The following is a 22,410-nucleotide window of genomic DNA, read 5'->3' on the forward strand; positions in this document are numbered from 1 at the left end:
TGTTTTGGCATTCAGGACGAAGCCGATTTTTCAAATCTGATGTGTCACTTTATGTGGTAATAACTCCGGAATGCTTTTACCTAGCCAAGCGATTCTGAAATTGTTATCTCGTGACATATTGTACTTTATGTTAGTGAAATAATTTGGTTGATAAATTCAATATTTATTTGTAAAAACCACCAAGATTTGGAGAAAATTTGCAAAAATTAGCATTTTTCTAAATTTAAATGTATCTGCTTGTAAAACAGATAGCAATACCACACAAAATAGTTACTAGTTAACATTTCTCATATGTCTACTTTAGTTTGGCATCGTTTTTTGAACATCCTTTTATTTTTCTAGGACGTTACAAGACTTACAACTTTAGCAGTGATTTCTCATATTTTCAAGAAAATTTCAAAAGGCGATTTTTACAAGGACCAGTTCAGTTCTGAAGTGGCTTTGAGGGCCTTATATATTAGAAAGTCCCCATAAATCACCCCACTTTGAAAACTGCACCCCTCAAAGTATTCAAAACAGCATTCAGGAAGTGTTTTAACCCTTTAGGCGTTTCACAGGAATTAAAGCAAAGCAGAGGTGAAAGTTACAAATTTCATTTTTTTTTTACAAAATTCATTTGTAATACATTTTTTTCTATACCACAGGAGGTTTTACCCAAGAAATTTAACTTATTATTTATTGCCCAGATTCTGCAGTTTTTAGAAATATCCCACATGTGGCCCTAGTGCGCTAATTTACTGAAACACCGGCCTCAGAAGCAAAGGAGCACCTAGTGGATTTTGGGGCCTCCTTTTTTTTTTAGCGTATATTTTAGGTACCATGTCAGGTTTGAAGAGGTCTTGTGGGGCCAAAACAATAAAGACCCCCAAAAGTGACCTCATTTTGGAAACTACACCCCTCAGGAAATTTATCTAGGGGTATAGTTAGCATTTTGAACCCACAGTTTTTTTGCTAAATTTATTTGAATTAGTATGTGAAGATGAAAATCTACTTTTTTTCTGAAAAAATGTAGAAATGTTTAAATTTTTTCAAGGAATAAAAGAGAAAAAACACCCCAACATATGTAAAGCAATTTCTCCCGATTATAGCAATACCCCATATGTGGTAATAAACTGCTGTTTGGACCCACAGCAGGACTCAGAAGGGAAGGAGCACCATTTGGATTTTGAAATTCTGATTTTGCTGGAATAGTTTTCAGTGTCGTGTCTGAAATTCACTGGAGGGAACAAAATAGTGGAAACCCCCCAAAACTGACCCCATTTTGGAAACTACACTCAAGGAATTTTTCTAGGGGTAAATTTAGCATTTTGACCCCACAGTTGTTTTGCTGAATTCATTGGAATTATTCTGTAAAAGGTAAAAATCTATTTTTCTTCTGAAAAAAGGTAGCCATTTTTAATTTTTACAAGGAATAATGGAGAAAAAGCACCCCAACATTTGTAAAACAATTTCTCCTGATTACGGAAATATGCCATATGTTGTAATAAACTGCTGTTTGGACCCACAGCAAGGCTCAGAAGGGAAGGAGCGCTATTTGGCTTTTGGAGCTCAAATTTAGCTGAAATGGTTTTTGGGTGCCATGTCGAATTTGCAAAGCCCCTGAGAGGCCAAAACAGTGGAAACCCCCCAAAAGTGGAAATTACACCACTTAAAGAATCTATCTAGGGATATAGTGGGCATTTAGACCCCACAAGTCTTTTGCAGGATTAGAATTAGGCTGTGAAAATGAATATCAACATTTCTTCCACTAAAATGTTGAATTTTTTCAATTTCACAAAGGATAAAAGGGGAAAAAGCTGCCCAACATTTGTAAAGCAATTTCTCCCGAGTACGGCAATACCCCACGTGTGGTCATAAATGGTTTTTAATTAGAAAGTAATTAACCCTTTCTGGACTGATCCATTTTTTTCTTTTCCTTTTTCGTTTTTTCCTCCCCGCGTTCCAAGAGCCATAACTTTTTTATTTTTCAATCAATAGAGCGGTATGAGGGCTTATTTACTGAGGGACGAGGGGTCGTTTTTATTGGTACCATTTTTTGGTACATACAACTTTTTGAGCACTTTTTATTACATTTTTAGGTAGAGCGAAGGTGACCAAAAACAGCGATTTTGCAGTTTTAAATTCTTTATTTTTCACGTGAGACGCTCCATACATCGCCCCCCCACACTACGACATGCTATGTCGTGGTGCGTGAAGGGGTTAATGTGCAGCGGATGGTGCAGAGTGAAAATTAAAATTTTCCACTCATATGCCATTTTAGTGCACTACATGTTATGCCCAGTTTGTGCCACTGAAGACAAATACCTCATAAAATATTAACCGGGTTCTCCCGGGTATGGCGATGCCATATCTGTGGACGTAAACTGGTGTTTATGCACGCTACAGGGCTCAGAAGGGAGGGAGCGCAATTTAGCTTTTGGGGCGCAGATGTAGCTTGGTAGTTGTTCTGTTTGGGGTTTTACTGGTGTTTCAATTTATAATGTGGGGGCATATGTTATCTGTGCGGGGTACATCATAGTATATGTTATCTGTGCGGGGTACATCAGGGTATAATAAGAGGGTATAATAATGCAGTAAATAAATAATAATCCGCAGATATGTGGCCGGGGGTCGCACTGATAAATGGCACCCGAACTTATCTGCTTTTGGAACACTCTGCACATTTTGCATCGCCATATTCTGAGAGCCAGAACTTTTTTTTTCTTCTCTCCACCGGAGCTGTGTGAGGGTTTATTCATTGCGGGACAATCTGTAGTTTTCATTGGTACCATTTTGGGGTACCAGAAATTTTTTAAATCACGTTTTATTCCATTTTTTGGCAAGCAAGGTGACCAAAAACCAGCAATTCTGACAATGTTTTTTATTTTCTTTTATGGCCTTCACCCTAGGCTATAAATGACCATTTTACTTTATACTGCGGGTCGATACGATTACGGCGATACCATATGTATAGAATTTTTTTATGTTTTGCAGCGTTTGTGCAATAAAATCCCTTATTTATAAAATTAATTATTTTTTGTGTCACCATATTCTGAGAGCGATAACTTTTTTTATTTTTCAGTCAAAAAAGCGGTGTAAGGGCTTGTTTTTTGCGGGACGGGTTGTAGTTTGTATTGGTACCATTTTGGCGTACATGCGACTTTTTGATCACTTTTTATTGTATATTTTGGGAGGGTTGGTTACCAAAAAAATTGTGATTCGGGCACTGTTTTTCGTTTATTTTTTTTGCGGTGTTCACCGTGCGGGAAAAATAATACTACAGTTTTATAGATGGGGTCGTTACGAACGCGGGGATACCAAATATGTGTACTTTTTTTAACGTGTTAATTTTTTTCCTATAATAAAAGACTTATTATAGGAAAAAAAGCATTCTTTGTTTATGTCACTTCTAACTTTTATTTTTACACTTTTTCAAAACACTTTTATCTTTTTTTTACTTTTTTTACTTGTCCCACTAGGGGACACTTAGACTTGCAGCTCTGATCGCTGCTAGAACACATTACACTACACACGTAGTGTAGTGTGTTCTAACTGTCATTGTGACGTAACTGTCACACTGACAGGAAGCAACGGAGGACCGGCCTGAGGCTGCTCCCCCGAGGCTTCCATACATGGCAACCCGGAGGTCATTGTCTGGCCTCTGGTTGCCATAAGGATCGCCAGCCCCCGCAAATGCATGTGGTGGGCTGCCGATCCGCTGTAAACCTCTTCAATGCGGTGATCGCAATCGACCACCGCATCGAAGGGGTTAATTGCCGATTTCAGCGGCGACAGGCCGCTGATCGGCAACGGGGAGAGCAGGGCTGACAGCCTGCACAGTTAACCGCCGCTGCGGTGTAGCGCCGCGCGGCGGTTAACTGTTAAAGCGCGGACGTATCTGCACGCCCAGGTGCGCGAAGTTACTGCTCACCTGGACGTGCATTTACGCCAAGGTGCGGGAAGGGGTTAATCATGACACAAACCCTTTAGCCACCAAGAAAACTGCTATTATGGCAATCTATAAAATAAAAGCTCAAATAAGATTGTTGTAAGGGCCTGTTCACACAGAGTATTTTGACGAGCTTTTTGGAGCAGAAACCGCTCCGCAAAACTCGTCAAAAACCGGCCAAAAATGCCTTCCATTGATTCCAATGGGAGGCGGGGGCGCTTTTCTCCCGCGAGCGGTAAATCCGCCTCTCGGGAGAAAGGCCTCGTTCACACTGACTTTTTTGCAGGAGGAAAATTCTGCCTCAAAATTCCGTTTGGGATTTTGAAGCAGATTTTGTCCTTCCTGCACGTAGTTTGCCGCGATTTTCGTGGCGTTTTTCGCTCGCAGCCATTGAGTGCTACGGGCAAAAACCTCAGCGAAATACGCTCTCTCTGCCTCCCATTGATGTCAATGACAGGTCAGAGGCTTAAACGCACGAAGATAGGGCATGTCCCTTCATTCTCCCGCGAGGCGGTTTTACCACTTGCGGGAGAAAACCGCCCCCGCCTACCATTGAAATCAACTGGAGGCGTTTTCGACCGGTTTTTGCAAGTGGTTTCCACTCCAAAAAGCTAGTCAAAATACTCTGTGTGAATAGGCCCAATGAAGGGACATGTCCTATCTTCGCACGTTTACGCATCTGACCTCCCATTGACATCAATGGGAGGCAGAGAGAGCGTATTTTGCGGAGTTTTTTGCCATTAGCATTCAATGGCCGGGGGCGAAAAACACTGCGAAAATCGCGGCAAACGACGTGCAGGAAAGACAAAATCTGTCTCAAAAACCCAAACGGAATTTTGAGGCTGAATTTTCCTCCTGCAAAAAACTCTGTGTGAACGAGGCCTAAAGGCTCTCAAACATTTAATCAGAAGTATTGTGCATATTAGAGCAGACCTCCACTCAAACCTCAAAGTTTTGTAAATACAGATAATCCCAATTGCAAAACGCGCTTTTAAGCTGCTATATGAAGGCTCCACATACTGAAGAGCTGCTTAAAGAGGCTCTCTGTCACCAGATTTTGCAACCCGTATCTGCTATTGCAGCAGATAGGCGCTGCAATGTAGATTACAGGCTACTTACCTGCAAACGCTGATGCTGCTGCAGAATCAACTGTAGCCTCTGGTGCCGATGTGTCCTCGCTCGTCTGACACGATGCAGGACCTGCGAGTGACGTCACAGCGTGATCTGGCAGAAGCTGGGCGTTCTGAAGAGAAGTGGATGATACTTCTCTTCAGAACGCCCAGCTAGTAAAAGTAGTAAAAACGCCCCGATGTACGCACATAATACACGCCCACTTGGACTTTTACTTTTAAACACACCCACTTGGACATTTGCAAGCCTCATTTGCATAACTACAAAAATGGTCATAACTTGGCCAAAAATGCTAGTTTTTTAAAAATAAAAACGTTACTGTAATCTACATTGCAGCGCCTATCTGCTGCAATAGCAGATAGGGGTTGCAAAATCTGGTGGCAGAGCCTCTTTAAGCTGTCCTTGTGGCTAGAGAATTGTTATGGATGAAACCAAATAATGACAAGTGAATGGTCTTTTAAAAAGTATTGGCTTTTAATCAGGGATTGTAATGGACACCAATTTATTTTTTTTTTTTAAGCATTATGTCACAGGCAGGCACAGGGACCACTAAACACACTCTTTGGGCTAGATCTCCGCTTCCCGTACCTCTAGATACGCCTTGGGGATAACGGACTTACCTTAAAGTAATACTTCATTTTCAGATTTTGAAGTGAGATGTGCGTCAATAAACAATGTACAGGCAACTACACAGGCAAGGTTGTCCGTTCAGATAGACATATGTATGAGAGTTTTATGAAACTTTCCAAATAAAGACATTGATAATAACAATATTATTAATTTGCAGTAAACTTTCATTAAACGTGTAAATCATCAACAAGAAAAAGATAACTTAGAGAATGGGGGATGTTGTAATATTCACAAACCCTCAGCAGTATTACATACCTCTGGAGAATCCGAATTTGATCCAGCAAAACTTCTCTCTCATCATTACATTGCCTGATTCTATTCTCCAATTCCTGCACTAAAGCAGACGGCTAAAAGAAAAAAAAAAAAAAAAAAAAAAAAAAAAGGGGGGGGGGGGGGGGGGGGTTGGGTTATTATGCTGGATATAAATCAAGCTATTTTTGGCCTAAATGACCAGACAGTTCAGCTTTGTTTTTTCTTTTTTTAAATCTAAATGTCAAATTGTGAGGAGTAAAGGACCAGATATGGGACGTGAAGACAAACGCCAATCAACGAGACCGCTTGTTGGTCGGCACTTGTTTGCTCCTTTCACAAGGAGCAATGGTCGGCATGTATGGGGATGTGCAATTGTTACTACGATCGTCCGTCCCCACACATATCCATCATGTCATTGGCACATCTCATCTCCCTGTTAACACGGGGAGGTGTGCTGCAGACTAGTAACCATTTTATTGGCCACGTAAACGAGCAGATCAGCCGATGAACGAGCTAGTTCAACGGCTCATCGTTGCCCTGTATAAACACAGGGCAATGATCAAGAATGAGCAATCGAATGAAGCTCGTTTGCCCGATTATAAACCCGTGTAAAAGGGGCTTTACTGTGAGAATAGTAAATAGAATTCATCATATCTACGCAAATGCCGAGTAATAATGTCAGTTTCTGACCTGTTCAGCTACTGGTTCAGCCGCAGGCCTCTCCGCTCCTGGAACGGGCTGCAGATCATCCTCCTCTACACTTACTGCAGCGTCTGCGGTGTCCTTCACAACAGCTAGGTGGCTGCCAAAGTTTCGGTAAAGCTGCAACAAGTCTGGAGGCTTTGGGATGTTTAACCCTACGTCATCCCACAGCTCAAAGTCCTAAATAAAAAAAGGACGACAAAAATAAATAAACTTATTTCCTAAACAGTCTATTGCAATTACATACATTTCAAATAGTCAAAAAATATCTAAAGACACAATATAAGTTTAGGGCATCAATGTATTTACTGCATATTTATACTGTATTATTTTCTGTATTTTGCACCAACATATCAGATAATCACTTTCTTTCTAATCACATTCATGCAGCTTTTACTTCATTGTCCTTTTAATTGTGATGTCAAACAATGTGGTGGAAGGTTTTTGCACTATAAAAAAAAAAAAATGCAAAATTAAAATGTCTATCATAGAATCACTATTACCAGATACCCATACGATTCAGGAGGTCTTTAAGGGCTCGTCCACACGAAAGGGAATTGGCGCGTTTTTTTTCCGGCCGGAAAATAACGCAGCAGAATACAGTAGCAACAGAGTGGATGAGATTTAACAAATCTCATCCACACGCTGCGTAAAATATCCGAGCCGAAGTTGACCTGTGGTGCGTATTTTTCGGACCGCAGCATTTCAATTCCTGCTACGGAAGGTGTGCAGAATTTCTGTGTTTTTCATAGGAGATGTCTCCACCTAACATTGGGAAAAACGCAGCAATTTACGCACCATTTTCTGCCGCAAAAACCACAGGAAATGGTGCGTTTTTGCCACAGCGGAAAGCATTTGACTTTCAACGGAATTGCTGCAGTGGGATGCTCGCGTTTTAATAAATGAAAATAAAAAATTCACCTTACCTGGTCATCATTCTCATCAGAAAAGGTTATAGAAGTTAGTTTGTTGTTATTTTTCAATAAATATTCATTGACAAGGAAATTTAGAGCTCTTTTCTCAAGAGGTTTTATTGGTTCCTAGAAGTAAAAAAATAAAAAAAAAATAAAGAAGTACAGAAGTTAGAAAAACAATGTGCATTTGTTCATATCGTTTGAGCAATTTAATAGTTCAGGTAAATAACAAAAATCCACCAAACAAAGTAACCAACTCGATGCTGCAGAGTGTGGCCTAAGAATGAGGTTCATAATAGTCAAATTAAAAATCTGTGGAAAAGCCAACAGTGGAAAATCATCCATCAGATCTGTTCATTTCTTTTCTGAATAGCAAAACCCATTTCAGAAAAAAGCAGTCATTTATTTTACTTTAACAAGATCTGTCTGTATAGTAAAAAGTCTGCCTATGCTAATAAAATAGTCCGATGCATAAACGGCAGGCTCCAACAAGTAGTTCAATAGTGATCAGGCCAAAATGGTATGTTCATAGGTGCCGTCTCTTTCATTTGGGATGTTAAGTTATAGTGAACAGGATTAAAGAAACAAATAAATGCTTAGAACCAGTTTCAAGGCTCTTTAACCCTTTCCCGCCGCAGCCATTTTTTGGATTTTCACGTTGCTTTTTTCCTCCCCACCTTCCAAAAGCCATAACTTTTTTTTATTTTTCCATCCATATAGCCGTATGAGGGCTTGTTGTTTGCGGCACGAGTTGTAGATTTTCACGGCACCATTTAATGTAGTGGGAAACTGGAAAAATAGGAAAAAAAACAGCGATTCTTCAATCTTTTGGGGGGTTTTGTTTTTACGGCGTTCCCCGTGTGGTAAAAATGGCATGTTAACTTTATTCTGCGGGTCAATAGGATTACAGCGATACTGAAATTTATATAGTTTTTTTTTATGTTTTACAATGAAAATACGGATTCTTAAAGGTAAAATTTTTGTTTATTGCCATATTCGGAGAGCCATAACTTTTTCATTTTTCTGTCAATTAAGCCCTCGCACTGCTCATTTTTTTTGCAGGGCGAGCTGTAATTTTTATTAGTTCTATTTTGGGGTACGAGAACCAGCGATCGTTGGCTTGCTTGCATTATATACGACAATACTAATGTATTGCAGTATATCGTGATACTGACCCTCTCCTATGAAGCCCTGCCGAAGGGCAGACCTGGGGGCCTTCATCAGGCCCTCAGGCTGCCATGACAACCAACGGCACCTGTGAGCGTGTCACCGGGGTGCCATTGGAACGCTACAGGGGGAAGCCCCCCTGGTTTTAGTAATTTAAATGCTGTGGTCGCTATTGACCGCGGCATTTAACAGGTTAAACGGGCAGGGTCGTGCTCGAGCAGGATACCACTTATTACCCTGAAGTGTCGGCTGTAACACACTGTCAACATGCTTGTTCTATGGAGCGGGCTCAGCGCGTAAGCCCGCTCCATATTGTACCACCCGTCGTGCACCGTGTATATATGGTAGATGACTTGAAGGGGTTAAAGAGAACCTCACTTCTCCTGACTGGTCTGTTTTAGTACATAATTGTATTTCCAATGAAATACCACTTTTGAAGCATCTTTTCTTAGAACTCTTCTTTGTGCCAATCCTCTGTTATTCCTGCTGGAACTTAATAAATAAATTGACAACTGGGTGTTACCAGTTAGGGGTGTCCCCCTACACAGTTTGACACTGTCCAATCAGTGCTGATAGGGCAATGATAACACCTAATTGTCAAATTTATTCACACATTTCTAGGAGGAATAACAGAGGAATGGCACAACACAGAGTTCTAAGAAAATATGTTCTAGAATTGTTATTTGATAGAGAATAAAAGTATTAGAATAAACATGTAAGGAGAGCTGACAGACCCTCTAAGGCTGGGTTCACACGACCATGTTACGTCCGTAATGTACGGAACGTATTTCGGCCGGAAGACCCGGACCGAACACACTGCAGGGGGCCGGGCTCCTAGCATCATAGTGATGTACGATGCTAGGAGTCCCTGCCTCGCTGCAGGACAACTGTCCCGTACTGTAATCATGATTACAGTACGGGACAGTAGTTCCACGCAGAGGCAGGGACTCCTAGCGTCGTACATCACTATGATGCTAGGAGCCCGGCCCCCTGCAGTGTGTTCGGTCCGGGTCTTCCGGCCGAAATACGTTACGTACATTACGGACGTAACATGGTCGTGTGAACCCAGCCTCACACTTTCAGGACCAGACTAATTTTCGTTTAATATTTCCTTCAAAAGGTCATAACTTTTTTTATGTTTTTGTTGACACCGCCATATGAGGGCTTAATTTTTATGGGACAAGTTGTACTAATGGTACCATTTATTATGTGTTATGTACTGGTTAGCTGGGAAAAAAAAATCAGAATGGGGTGGAACTGGAAAAAAACAGCAGTTCCTCCATTTTCTTATGGGTTTAGTTTTTACAGTGTTCACTGTATGGTGAAAATGACATGTTATCTTTATTCTGCAGGTCAGTACGATCACGGTGATAAATTGATACGGTTTTCATAAAGTTTTGGTACCTTTAAAAAAAAATGAATACGTTTGAAAGAAAACAATTTTATTTTTTTTTTGCATCGCCATATTGTGAGCCCCATAGCTTTTTTATATTTCGGTGTACAGAGCGGTGTCTTTTTGTACGTGGAAAGATGTCGTTTTTATTAACAACAACATTTTGGGGAATGTCGGGCATTTCGATCTTTTTATGAAATTTTTTTTGGGGGTTGACATGGCAAAAAAAAACTGTATTGGATAAATATTTTTATAGTTTGGGCATTTTTGGACGCGGGGATACCTAATTTGTTTATGTTTATTATTGTTTATTTTTATATGTGATCTATGGAAAGAGGGGTGATTTGAATTTTTATATATTTTAAGTTCTTTGAAAAACTTTTTCCCCATTTTTTTTTTTTACTTCTATTTAACCCCCCTAGTGGCCTTGAAACTGCTATCATTAGATAGCTTTTGTCATAGACTGCAATATCACAATATTGCAGTCTATGGCAAAGTCAGTGCATTGCTATTGAGACCTGCCACTCTGCTTCTGAGCCGGCGCCATATTTAAATACCCTTTCACGATGTAAGTCTACAGCGAATACTTTTCTCTTTAATGAAGTGGTAAAACATGAAAAAAAAACTATAGAAATTTGGTATCTCGGTAATCGTAGACACATAAAACAAATTTAACATGTTCTTTTTACCGCACGATGTACGTAGTGAATATGAAACCCAAAAAACAAAAAAAAAGGTGGAATCGCTGTTTTTTTCCCCATTCCACACCAGAAGGAATTTTTTTTCAGTTTCCCAGTAAATAATATGGCACATTAAATAATGCCATGAAAAACTGCAACTTGTCCTGCAAAAATGAAGCCCTCATACGGCTATGTCAATGGAAAAAGAAACAAGTTATTGCTTTTAGGCCGGATTCACACGAGCGTGTTCATTCCGTGATATACGGTCCGCAGGTCGGCCGCATTTCCCGGACCGAACACAGTGCAGGGAGCCGGGCTCCTAGCATCATCGTTATCTATGACGCTAGGAGTCCGTGCCTCTCTGCGGAACTACTGTCCCGTACTGAAAACATGTTTTCAGTACGGGAAAGTTTTCCCGCAGCGAGGCAGCGACTCCTAGCGTCATAGATAACGATGATGCTAGGAGACCGGCTCCCTGCACTGTGTTCGGTCCGGGAAATACTGTCGACATACGGACTGTATATCCCGAACTGAACACGCTCGTGTGAATCCGGCCTTAGAAGGCGGTACCTGTCATTTTCCTTCAGCTGTCTCGAACGAATGCGTATGGGGGTCACCCACCTCTTGCCGATGTATGATTTTAACATGCCCGATCCTTTGTTCCCTATTGGAGATTAGCTGCTGTCAAAGGTGTCTGATAGCAGCCTATTCCCCTCTCCCCATTGACAAAATCATGCATGTTAATGGGGAGTGGGGAAAAATAAATGTGTTCTGCCGACCGTTGTTTAATTTGTATGGCTGCTCTTAAAAGGGGTCCTCCGCTTTGGACAATTCCTTTTTCTTAGAAGGGTCCCTTGACAATAAGCAGATCACAAGTGTCCTCCTGCTGGGACCACTAGTGATCTGCTGTAACCTGTTCGGAAATCTAGCAGTAAACTTTCAATTTCTCTGCAGCACCACCACGGGGGAATTCAGGAATTCTGAGTTAATAGAGGGGGAATTCTCTGTTCAGGTTCCTTATCTCTTGGCGAGAGTGAACAGTTACAAAGCGTGTCTCTCACTCTGGAAGACCTCTTATTACACAGACAACTCATTAATGTGAATGGACACTGTGTAATGCATAATTATCCCTGTGGTGGCGCTGTAGGGATAATGAACACTTACTGCCAGGTTTCCCCACATATTACAGCTGACTGTCCCAACAGGGGGACACTTTGTGATCTGTTTATTGTCAAGGGGTCCTTCTGACAAGTAAAGATTGTCCAAAGCGGAGAACTCCTTTAAGCGTAGTCCTAAATATCATTATAGTTTAACCTACTTTAAGACCGTATTAATAAATCTCCTCTACGGAGTATGCTTTCACATAAACCAACTAGGGCCGTGCATATATAGAAGTGAAATCCGTCATATGTACAGGTCATTGACAAAGCCATGGTTGAAGAGCGGTGTTATTTTGTTTAGAATTAGGGTATGTTCACACGCAAACGTACAATACGTCTGAAATTACGGAGCTGTTTTCAGGCGAAAACAGCTCCTGAATTTCAGATGTAATTGCTCGCACTCGCGTTTTTCACGGCGTCCATTACGGACGTAATTGGAGCGGTTTTTCAATGGAGTCAATGAAAAACGGCTCCAATTACATCCCAAAAAGTGACATGCACTTCTTTGAGGCGGTCGTCTTTTTACGCGCCGTCTTTTGACAGCGGCGCGTAAAAAAAATAAGCCCGTCTGCACAGAACACCGTAAGACCCATTGAATTCAATGGGCAGATGTTTGCCGACGGTTTGGAGACGTTTTTTCGGCCGTAATTCCAGGCAAAAAGCGCCTGAATTACGTCCATAAATTAGGGCATGTGAACATACCCTAACAGTCTCTAGCTGCTGAAAACAGAAGCTATAGGAAATGAAGGGCATGCTACGAGCGCTGCGGCCCCTTGAAAACAGCTGATCGGTGGGGGTCCCGGCATTCGGACCCCGACCGATCAGATATTGACGGCCTATCCTCAAAATATGCCATCAATTTTTAGGGACTGGACAGCCCATTTAAATTGTAGTTTCATGAATTGTTAGAGAAATAATGTTTTTTTTTTGTTTATTTTAATATTGATGCTATTTTTTACAGTTCAAAAACTTCCCTGCGAGCGGCTATCTAGGAGATGCACACTTCCATCCTGTACACATAGTACAGCCGAGTGTGGTGCTTTACTGCGAAAATGAATGGGAGTCAATTGACAGAGAAAGTTCAAAGACCAGTGATTCCCAACAATTTCAGCATTGGGGAGACTCTGGGAAAAAAAAAAATTCTTATATCAAGAGACCCCAATCTTATTTTTTATTTTTTTTCAAAAGAGAATTAAAAAAATAAAAAATAAAAGGCTAAAAACACAAGTAATGCACACTGTAAATCACTGTACTGGGAATTTTTTTTTCTTTTCAATTTGTAAGCAGAAATAAATCAACCAGACCCCTAAATTATTTCAGACCCCTAAATTCCAGTCAGGTCAAAAGACCAGCCTCTAAAATATTCTGACCAAACCCCTAATTATAATCAGACTCCAGACCAGACCCCTACAATGAATTCAGACCCATAAATCTATTCAGACCCCTAAATACAATCAGACCACGTACCCCTAAAATCATTCAGACCCAGACCAGCCCCTAAAATCTATTTTATGCTTGAGAAAGGTCCTGTTGGACTGAAACGTTGCACGGGTGATTAAAAAGCTGACATATGTTGGAAGTGCTGTCTCCTCGTCTATTCTGTCTATCTGATATTGGGTACCGTGGATCCGGTCCTATTGAGACGTGCACCCACTTGTGGTCCAGTGCTGTGGTAATTTTCTGCTTTGGATAAAATCTATTTAGACTTCAGACCCCTAAATTCAATCAGACCCCAGACCAGACCCCTAAATGTATTCAGACCACAAAATTAATCAACACTCTAGACCCCTGAATTCATACAGACCCCCTTGTGTGCCAGGAAGTGATCGTTCCACCAGGCCGGCCATCATCGATGCATTGGAGGAGACATTGCCCTTCTACAATGCATCTATGACTGCAAGTCTGTAGGGTTAGGACAACAGGTCCTAATCGCTACAGACCCCTGTTGTAGTAGACTCACAGTCTCCAGGAAGGGAAGGAGTTCAGCCCCGTCTGCGATAGACCAGGAACTGACACAGAAGATGCATACATAGCCTTATATGTGTGAATAATATAGCTATCCTGTCATATCTAGGCCTCCAACAGTACAGCAATAGAGCAGTCACTAAATCCTTACACTGGTATCGTAATGGTATGAGATGACTCTTATTCTATCCCAGTCTATACAGCAAAGCGAACCCAAAAAAAAAAGCGGCAAAAAACAGAAAGCATCAGCCTACTGTATCTGGTCTTGTGGTCAGTTTGCACATTGGACTATTTCCCCCAAAAATTTTATATGGCTAGTAACAAAAAAATAAAATAATAAAAAGTGTGTTTTAAATACTATTAGAATAAAACGTTGAAATTCTATACCTATCTAGCTGCCCATTCCCCACCAACTTCAGGAAGTGGTTTACTGCAGGCTATAGATAGCTAATGGATCGAGGTCTCTAGATATAACTTTGCTAGTCTGTATATAGGAACGGGTTTGGAAGCTGCAAGAGTTTTGAACATCTCAAACATTACAGACAGCTAATTTTCTGAAATTAAACCTATCCGCTAATAAAATCTAAAAATAAAATCCTATTAAGGAATTTCCTAATACTTCGTTTAGAGCAAAGCTCTAAGGAATAGCTACAGTGTAGTGGATATTGCGTTGTCTTCCTTGGGAAACAAGAAATTATGTATGTGAATTCTGAAACATATATTTAGTCCAAAAAATAAAATTTTTAAAAAAAACCTCATACCTGAATTTCAGGACTTGATTTATAATTCTTGCGTTCCTGCAAAGGAACTTCATTTTCTGCAACACAGAAACGAAGCAAATTGGCACTCTTGAAGGATCAACCATATCGGTTATGACAATTGTTAATGTGATTAAGGAAGAAGAAAATTGTATGTACACCACCTGCAGCCAGTGTAAGGTTGACCCTGAGGGCCTGAATGGTCTCCTTGGCTTTCCGTAGCTCAAATTCCAGGACTGGACAGGGTTTTGGATTAAACACACACAGGCATCCAACCAAGAAAAGGGAAACAAAAATAAAAATAAAAAGCAAGGATGGGTGTGGAAAAAAATATATATATACAGTTTGTATTGAAACAGAAAGCATGCAGTCTAATGGATCTAATGAAAGCATGCAGCAGAGTTGGCTTAGCAATCCGATGGACATTGTCTTCTACTATGGAAATGAATCTAATCAAACCAAGTTCACAGTTCAAGCTGTCTGACAAAGTTTAGGTTGAGGGCTTAGCAAGCAGATGTATTGTGGGAATTACATGGTAGCCATTTTTAGTAACGGGAACTTGTCACGTTGAAGATGCTATTCGATCTGTGAGCAGTATATCATTGACTAGGAGGAGCGGAGTATATAGATATATGTGTAGAATATGTGATGCGCTCAGGACGTAGTTTTGAGGTACCTGATGAAACGGATTTCCCACATCAATAATAGAAGATAATCACGACACTTAAGTAGTTTCTTGAAATCAAAGTGATATTTATTGGATACATGATAAAACATGCGGTATACAAAATGTGCAGCGCAATACGTGTAAAGTGACAAATATAAAATACGGATGTTTCCAGCGCCTAGTATTTACATACTTGGCGCTGAAAGCACCTATCTCACAGCTTACTTCTTGCAAATTGCGACTCAGAGAGTAAGTAAGGTCAGGGGGGACCGAAACGTCCGTTCTTATATTTGTCGCTTTACACATATTGCTCTGCACATTTTGGAACCGGCATGTTTTATAGTGCATCCAATAAATATCACTTTGAATCATGATACAACTTGAGTGTGGGGATTATCTTCTATTATTGTAGATCGATATATAAATTTTGTGGGAAAAGATTCAGCATTAGTTGTAATTTATTGATTTCAATCACTGCTCACTCTGGGCTTATAAGTCTAGTTGGTGGAGCAATTCAATGATTACCAGCCTTAGGGCCTATTCACACTGTCTGCAGGGTCCGTTCACCATATGCGCCATACATCAAACGTATCCATAGATACGCCAAAAGGGTGTCCTTTTGGCATCTGTGGACTGGTACAAGTCGGAATACCTTCTCTATTTAGTTGCTGGACATAGCGTAGTCCATGACTTCTCAATCATTTCTACTGGGGCCTAATGGCTGCCTAAACGGCCTCCCCTGCCGTGCCTCCGCGACAACTGGGGTACGCTTTATGGCCTTATTCACGCGAACGTATTTCACTCCGTGATACGCGCATGAAAATCACGCGTGTCGCATGGACCTATGTTTGTGAATGGGGCCGTTCAGACAGTCCGCGATTTTCATGCAGCGTATGTCCGCTGGGTAAAACTCACGACGTCCTATACTTGCCCGTTTTCCGCGCATCACGCACCCATTGAAGTCAATGGGTGCGTGATAATCGTGCACGGCACACGGAATTACTTCCGCGTGTCGCCCGTGATTCGCGCAACATTAGATAAAGAAATGAAGGAAAAAACAAAAGCACTTCCTTCCTTTCCTTTTCTAAACTTCAAAACCGCGTGTCATAAGCATGGCATATGCGTGAAAATCATGCAGCCACGCAGCCAACACTGATGACACACGGAAGTGCGCCGCGCAAAATGCACACGCTCGTGTAAATCCGGCCTACTAGTGAGGTCTGCCTTACACTTCGAGAAGCACCGTGCTGCATAAGGGTGTCTAGTCTATCTGACCTGCCAGACATTCAAGAACATAAGTGTCTTTCCTTAGGATTCCCTTTAAAAAGTACTTTTAAATTGGTGTCCGTAAGTTAAAATTTTTAGCGGCAAAGTGATGTTACTAAATGGCTTTCAAGATGGAAATATATATCCAGCCCTACAAATACTAGTTACTTCAGTTAGGATACATTTGGGGCTTACGTCATGAACATCTCCATGGAAAATGTCAGGGATTACTTATTACTCAAGAATTAGCATACTACTGTCTATACCAGGACTTCTCAACCTTTTACTACTGGGTCATCGGCCGACGGAAAATGCTGAAGAAGTCCATGCGAAAATGAAGCTTTCATTGGTCTCCTGTACCCAGTATGATATTAAAATAAGCACGAGTCAATAATTCTGTAGCGATGAGAGGAATTGGGGCAGCTAGAGAAAGGAATGAGCAGCCTATGATGGCTGTAGAATTGGCCTCACCAACAACTAGAGGGCAACTAAACATAGAACCAAATCCACTCCTTAGTTTCATTCTTCTTTACCACTACCCTATTTCTGTCTCCTCTGTGCCCAATCGTTAGCAGCTTCCCAGTATTACGGCTCACCCACACAATTGTACTCAGGATCCATATGGAAGAGGTCATGTATACAATGCTAATGTCAGTCTAGGGGCTCACACACATCTATACGCCAGTTTTTCTATACACAATCTGTGTAAAAATACAGATCCATAGAATATGTGTGTGGCCTATAGGAAGTAATGTATATTTTCTATTTAAAAGTGCATTACTGCAATATGCGTGAAAATTCCTGTCAGAATGTATATGAAACCAATATAGAAAGTCATTATCTGTGCACCCATATAAACCCTGTATCGATACCATTAATTTCCTACATTCGTTTTTACATGAGACTTTAACCACTTTTTTTTATTATAAAATTCTCTAACAAAAACAAATAAATCAGTAAATTGGTTTGAATTAGTTCATGGTCCTTGAGGAATTGATATGCATATCCAAGCCAACGATGAAGACAATGGGGGGAAAAAAATGTCTGTAGAGGGATTTGGAAAAAATTATTGAATAAATAATTAAAAATAAATTACGTATAAAAAGTACACACATTGCAGCATGGAACATGACCAAAAATAGATGAAGAAACAAAAACTGTGTCAGACTGCAAGAAACCAATGATCAGACAAACCAAATGTTTGGAAGGGTGGAAGGAAGGCCAACGATAAACACTCTGCTGCATGTTTCTTTTTCACAGATATTTGTTTTTAGATATATATTTTATATCGTTATTGCTAATGCTTTAATTCAGTCTTCAGTAAATAGTAGTCATAAAACATGCACAAAGTCGTAGGTACAAGAACTAGGAGAATCCTTGTGAAGTACAGGGACACACATTTTGCAGAAACTCTTTCATACAATGTATCATAGCTATACACACTATAAAGCCCCATGCACACGGCCGTGCCAGTTATCCTGGGCATGGCCGGCAGTGGACAGCCGCCCGCATTTTCGGCCCGTGCTCCCATACATAGTATGGGAGCACGACCCGTAAAAAGCTAAACATAGGACATGTCCTATGTTTTGCGGTAGACTTCTACGGCCCGGACACCTTCCCGTAAATAAACGGGATGGTGACCGTGGACAAAATAAATAAATGGGTCCGTAATTGTGGACCGTAATTGCGGTCCGCAGTTATGGACGATTTTTACTGTCGTGTGAATAGGGCCCAACAGCATTAGAATGAAATATTGGTGGATGAGATGTATCAACAAATCTCAAAGGGAAAACTCTACTTATGGCCACTTTCACACATCAGCATTTAGTCTAAGTATTTGGAAGCCAAAACCAGGAGTGGGTTCAAAACCGGCAGAGGTGCAAATATTTCCAATATAGTTTCCCTCTGTACTGTAGATGTCACTCTTCGTTTTTGCTGACAAATGCTGAAGCAAAACACTGCAGCGTGAAAGAGATCTTAAAGGATACCCACACACTTAGCAGATTTGTTGCAGCGAAACCTCGGGGTTTCCGCAGCACGTGTGACATGCGGATTTGCTGAGGATTTTACTCCTTTACACCGAAAAGGGTGAAATCCCCAGTGAAAATCGAGCATGCTACGGAACAGAAAGTCCACAGCATGCTCTCATCTCCATACATAAATGTTCCGCAGCATGCTCGATGATTGACCTTGATACATATAAATTTTATAACCATAAACTCTGAATAATGAATACTATATTATATAAATACATAACTATTTCTTTTTTCTTCAATCCTTTTTTAACCTTTTCTATATATAAATATTTTTTATGTTTTGATATGCCAACATGTCATGTTTGTTTCTCATGTATGCACAAGTATAAATACGGCCGTGTGTCTTAGTCTTTTCCGTACAAGCTTACCAATGATAAACGGGCTTATCTATTAATAACGATATCGAAGTTATATTTATATATATTATGTCTTTGAATTGTTTTTGAGCAACATTGTATACAAGACGTACACATAATATCACCATGTTGATTTGATTTTATACCATCTTTACTTACTTGCCCGGTGTTCGTTAGCCACTCCTTAACTGACGATTCCTGCTAATCATTGATATTTGCATATTGGCCCTAACAGCTGATTACCCAGCATATAGGGGAGCCTTAGACACACTGTCACTATCTTTCTTGCCATGATTAATAACGCAGATTTCGTTCGAAACGCGTAGGCTTGGGTATACACCCTGACTACTTGCATCTTGGGACTGCGTCTCCCTTCCGATTTTAATCATTTTTTTCAAATAAACATGGGACTCTCATTTCCCTTTTAAACTACCATCAGCGCTGGATCACTCTTTCCTCTACATTGCTCTTCTATACCGCGGGCCGTCGCGGGGATATGACTGACGCTGCTGGAGACGCAGACCGGTGAGCTGGAGGTTCTCTCCCTGTTTCGTTGATCTCCATGCTCTGATCTCCATGCGTAAATGTTCCGCAGCATGTGGATTCGATTTGTTTAAACCTCATCAACATGGCTGGTAATGTAATCCGCAGCATTTCTATCCCGTGTACAGTGGGCCTAAGGCTAGGACGATGCAGTGAATTCATATATGAGAGATAGTTAGTTTGCAAGATATCCACACGTTGGAAAGTCGAATGTCTTTTTCTTAGCCATGCGGAAACATAGAAATCACGCGGAAAACAGAATGAAATAACAGGCCTGATTTACTAGTTCTATTTATGTAGGTAATGGATTGAACATCATTACAGTAATCTAAATGTGCTGAATGCCGTCACTTTGCTGAAGTCCACTGTTGCAGAGATATACTTTAAACTGGTATTCCCATCTCAGGCATTTATGGCATATCCAAGGAAATTCTACTCGAAGTCTACAGCACGCTCTACATTGTGAGCAATGGGTTCACTAACCCCGAACTGAGCGCCGCGGGCAAAAACCGCATCGGGCAAAAACGCTTTCTCTGCCTCCCATTGATGTCAATGGGAGGTCAGAGAGAGAAACGCCCGAGGTAAGGGCATGTAGCTTCTTTTTCCCACCAGCGCTCTTTTCTGCTCGCAGGAAAAAAACGCCTCCGCCTTCCATTGAACTCAATGGGAGGCGATGTCGGACGTTTTTTGCTGCGGTTTCTGGTTTAAAATACTGTGTGAACAGGGCCTTAACGTGAGAAAAGGTATTAATGGTAAATTGTCTGAAGGTTATCCTATCGTAACTAGTCGGAAACCAGCATATACGTTGATTCATTCCAATGATACGGTTGTATTGCTTCTTTTGTAGTGTGCCAGGATGCAGTAATGGCACATAGTATAAGGCATGCCAGTAGCACCACTGAAAATCTCATTGCAGAAGCTCCAAATTCTGTATAAACATTGCCTGTTAGAAGAACATACCTGTAAGGGTATGTGCACACACACTAATTCCGTCCGTAATTGACGGACGTATTTCGGCCGCAAGTACCGGACCGAACACACTGCAGGGAGCCGGGCTCCTAGCATCATAGTTATATACGATGCTAGGAGTCCCTGCCTCTCCGTGGAACTACTGTCCCGTACTGAAAACATGATTACAGTACGAGACAGTTGTCCTGCAGAGAGGCAGGGACTCCTAGCATCGTATATAACTATGATGCTAGGAGCCCGGCTCCCTGCAGTGTGTTCGGTCCGGTACTTGCGGCCGAAATACGTCCGTCAATTACGGACGTAATTAGTGTGTGTGCACATACCCTAACCATCAACACTCATGAAAAGCCAAAGCTATGCATCATCAATCCCTCATATAGTGCTGCAACACTAAGGCTATGCTCCAGTATTTTTGACTAGCGCAGTCGGCAGCTGTAGTAATGCCATTACAAATACCAGAACCCTGATGAAAAACCAACAGCCCCAGAAAATGGGGTACATCAGGATTTGCTGGTATTCGTGTGAACAGAGCCTTAGTAAAGCTCCCTTAGGTTCAGGCTTGCTCACCCACAACAATTTGCAGCATGCATCTTTCTGCTTCCCATTTATTGGAGAGGTGCAAAGAAATGAATTAACTTTTGCCTCGTAACATTCAATTGGTTAAAATAAGGAAATAAACAAATTTCAGCATGTGCGGCAGAGTCATTTTCTGGTTTCTTTGCACATTTGATTGAAATTCCTATTTCAGAACACACAGACGATTTTAAATTTGGTTTTCCAGCAGCTTTTGATGCAAAAAAAACCCCACAAAATAACGTAAAAAAACAAAAAAAAAAAAAACTATATTGCAATACTCTGTCAAATATTATAATAGCTGTAATAGTAGCAAAAACTATATTAGCAGTTAAATCCATATGAATCAATTATTTACTCTACTACTGCTACTACCAGGGACACAATTATTCTTCAAAAAAAAATTTCCTACCTTGGTAAGATGGACTGTATGGCTGCTCACACTTAATAACAGTTATCATGTACAGTATAAAAGTTCATACATTAAATAATACTTTATAATATTGATGCTACTCACCGGCTACCCGTTCATCAGTCTCCCGATTTCCATCATCAGAGTACCGCGCAAAGTCCAGCGAATCAAGAGTGCTAACGCTACCCGCTCGATCTGAAATGGAACAGACAGCTAGTGAGCCAAGAATCAATCACAACTTGTACTTCCTCCTACACGCTAAGATACCATTAATATATTGTCAAAGTGATAGCTACGTAAGGTAGCGAAAAAGAAAAAAAAAAAAAAGAAAGAAAAAAGGTGCCTCTAATAATTTGTGCGCAAACTTCATAAAAAGCATGTAAGAGTTGTAACTACGTATTACTTCAGCCAATTAAGTTTCGCTTGTGTTCACACCAAAAGTTAAAATTTTTATATTTCATTTTAGAAAAATATATATGTCGTTTTCATCCACTATCAGTTCTTGGATCGGTTACTCCAGTAAGTCTGCGGTTTCCAGAACTTCCATAGAGCTTGAATGGAGAAGAGGCATGGTTGCTCAACCGCCACGTCTTTCCAACTCCTCCTAACCGCAGTCATGCGGTTAAGGGGAAACACTGTCCCCTGTTCTAGCAATTGGTGTATAAGTAATACTTTTAATGTAGATTGTTTTCTGCATTCACACTGGGCAATTATCGTTACGATCACTCGAAAACGACAACAAATTGTAATAATAATTGTTATTTGTAGCCTGGACAAAATATTGACAAAACTCCGCCAGTAAGCAACAAAAATCGAGACACCCACACAATATGCGCACATTAACAACCCCGGCTCCATGGTAACAAACGTGTCATCTCTTTGCTGTGCTACATTATTTTTTTTGTGTG

The 22,410-nt window shown here is 40.8% G+C and overlaps 1 protein-coding gene across 6 annotated transcripts in view; it reads right to left on the reverse strand.

Moving 5' to 3' along the window:
- RELCH (RAB11 binding and LisH domain, coiled-coil and HEAT repeat containing) overlaps positions 1-22,410 on the reverse strand; it is a 139,979-nt gene that overhangs the window by 72,031 nt on the left and 45,538 nt on the right. For 4 of the 6 annotated variants that reach the window (XM_075826726.1, XM_075826723.1, XM_075826725.1 and 1 more), the window contains exons 2-7: positions 21,608-21,697; positions 14,845-14,916; positions 14,684-14,739; positions 7,570-7,683; positions 6,632-6,823; positions 5,945-6,036 (exon numbers count right to left, since the gene is read on the reverse strand). In XM_075826726.1, coding sequence (XP_075682841.1) covers positions 5,945-6,036; positions 6,632-6,823; positions 7,570-7,683; positions 14,684-14,739; positions 14,845-14,916; positions 21,608-21,697 — 616 coding nt within the window. The remainder of the gene's footprint in view (positions 1-5,944; positions 6,037-6,631; positions 6,824-7,569; positions 7,684-14,683; positions 14,740-14,844; positions 14,917-21,607; positions 21,698-22,410) is intronic. The other 2 variants (XM_075826727.1, XM_075826728.1) reach the window with 1 other exon arrangement.

This window comes from Rhinoderma darwinii, chromosome 5, assembly GCF_050947455.1.
Source record: "Rhinoderma darwinii isolate aRhiDar2 chromosome 5, aRhiDar2.hap1, whole genome shotgun sequence".
NCBI classification, from domain to species: Eukaryota; Metazoa; Chordata; class Amphibia; order Anura; family Rhinodermatidae; genus Rhinoderma; species Rhinoderma darwinii.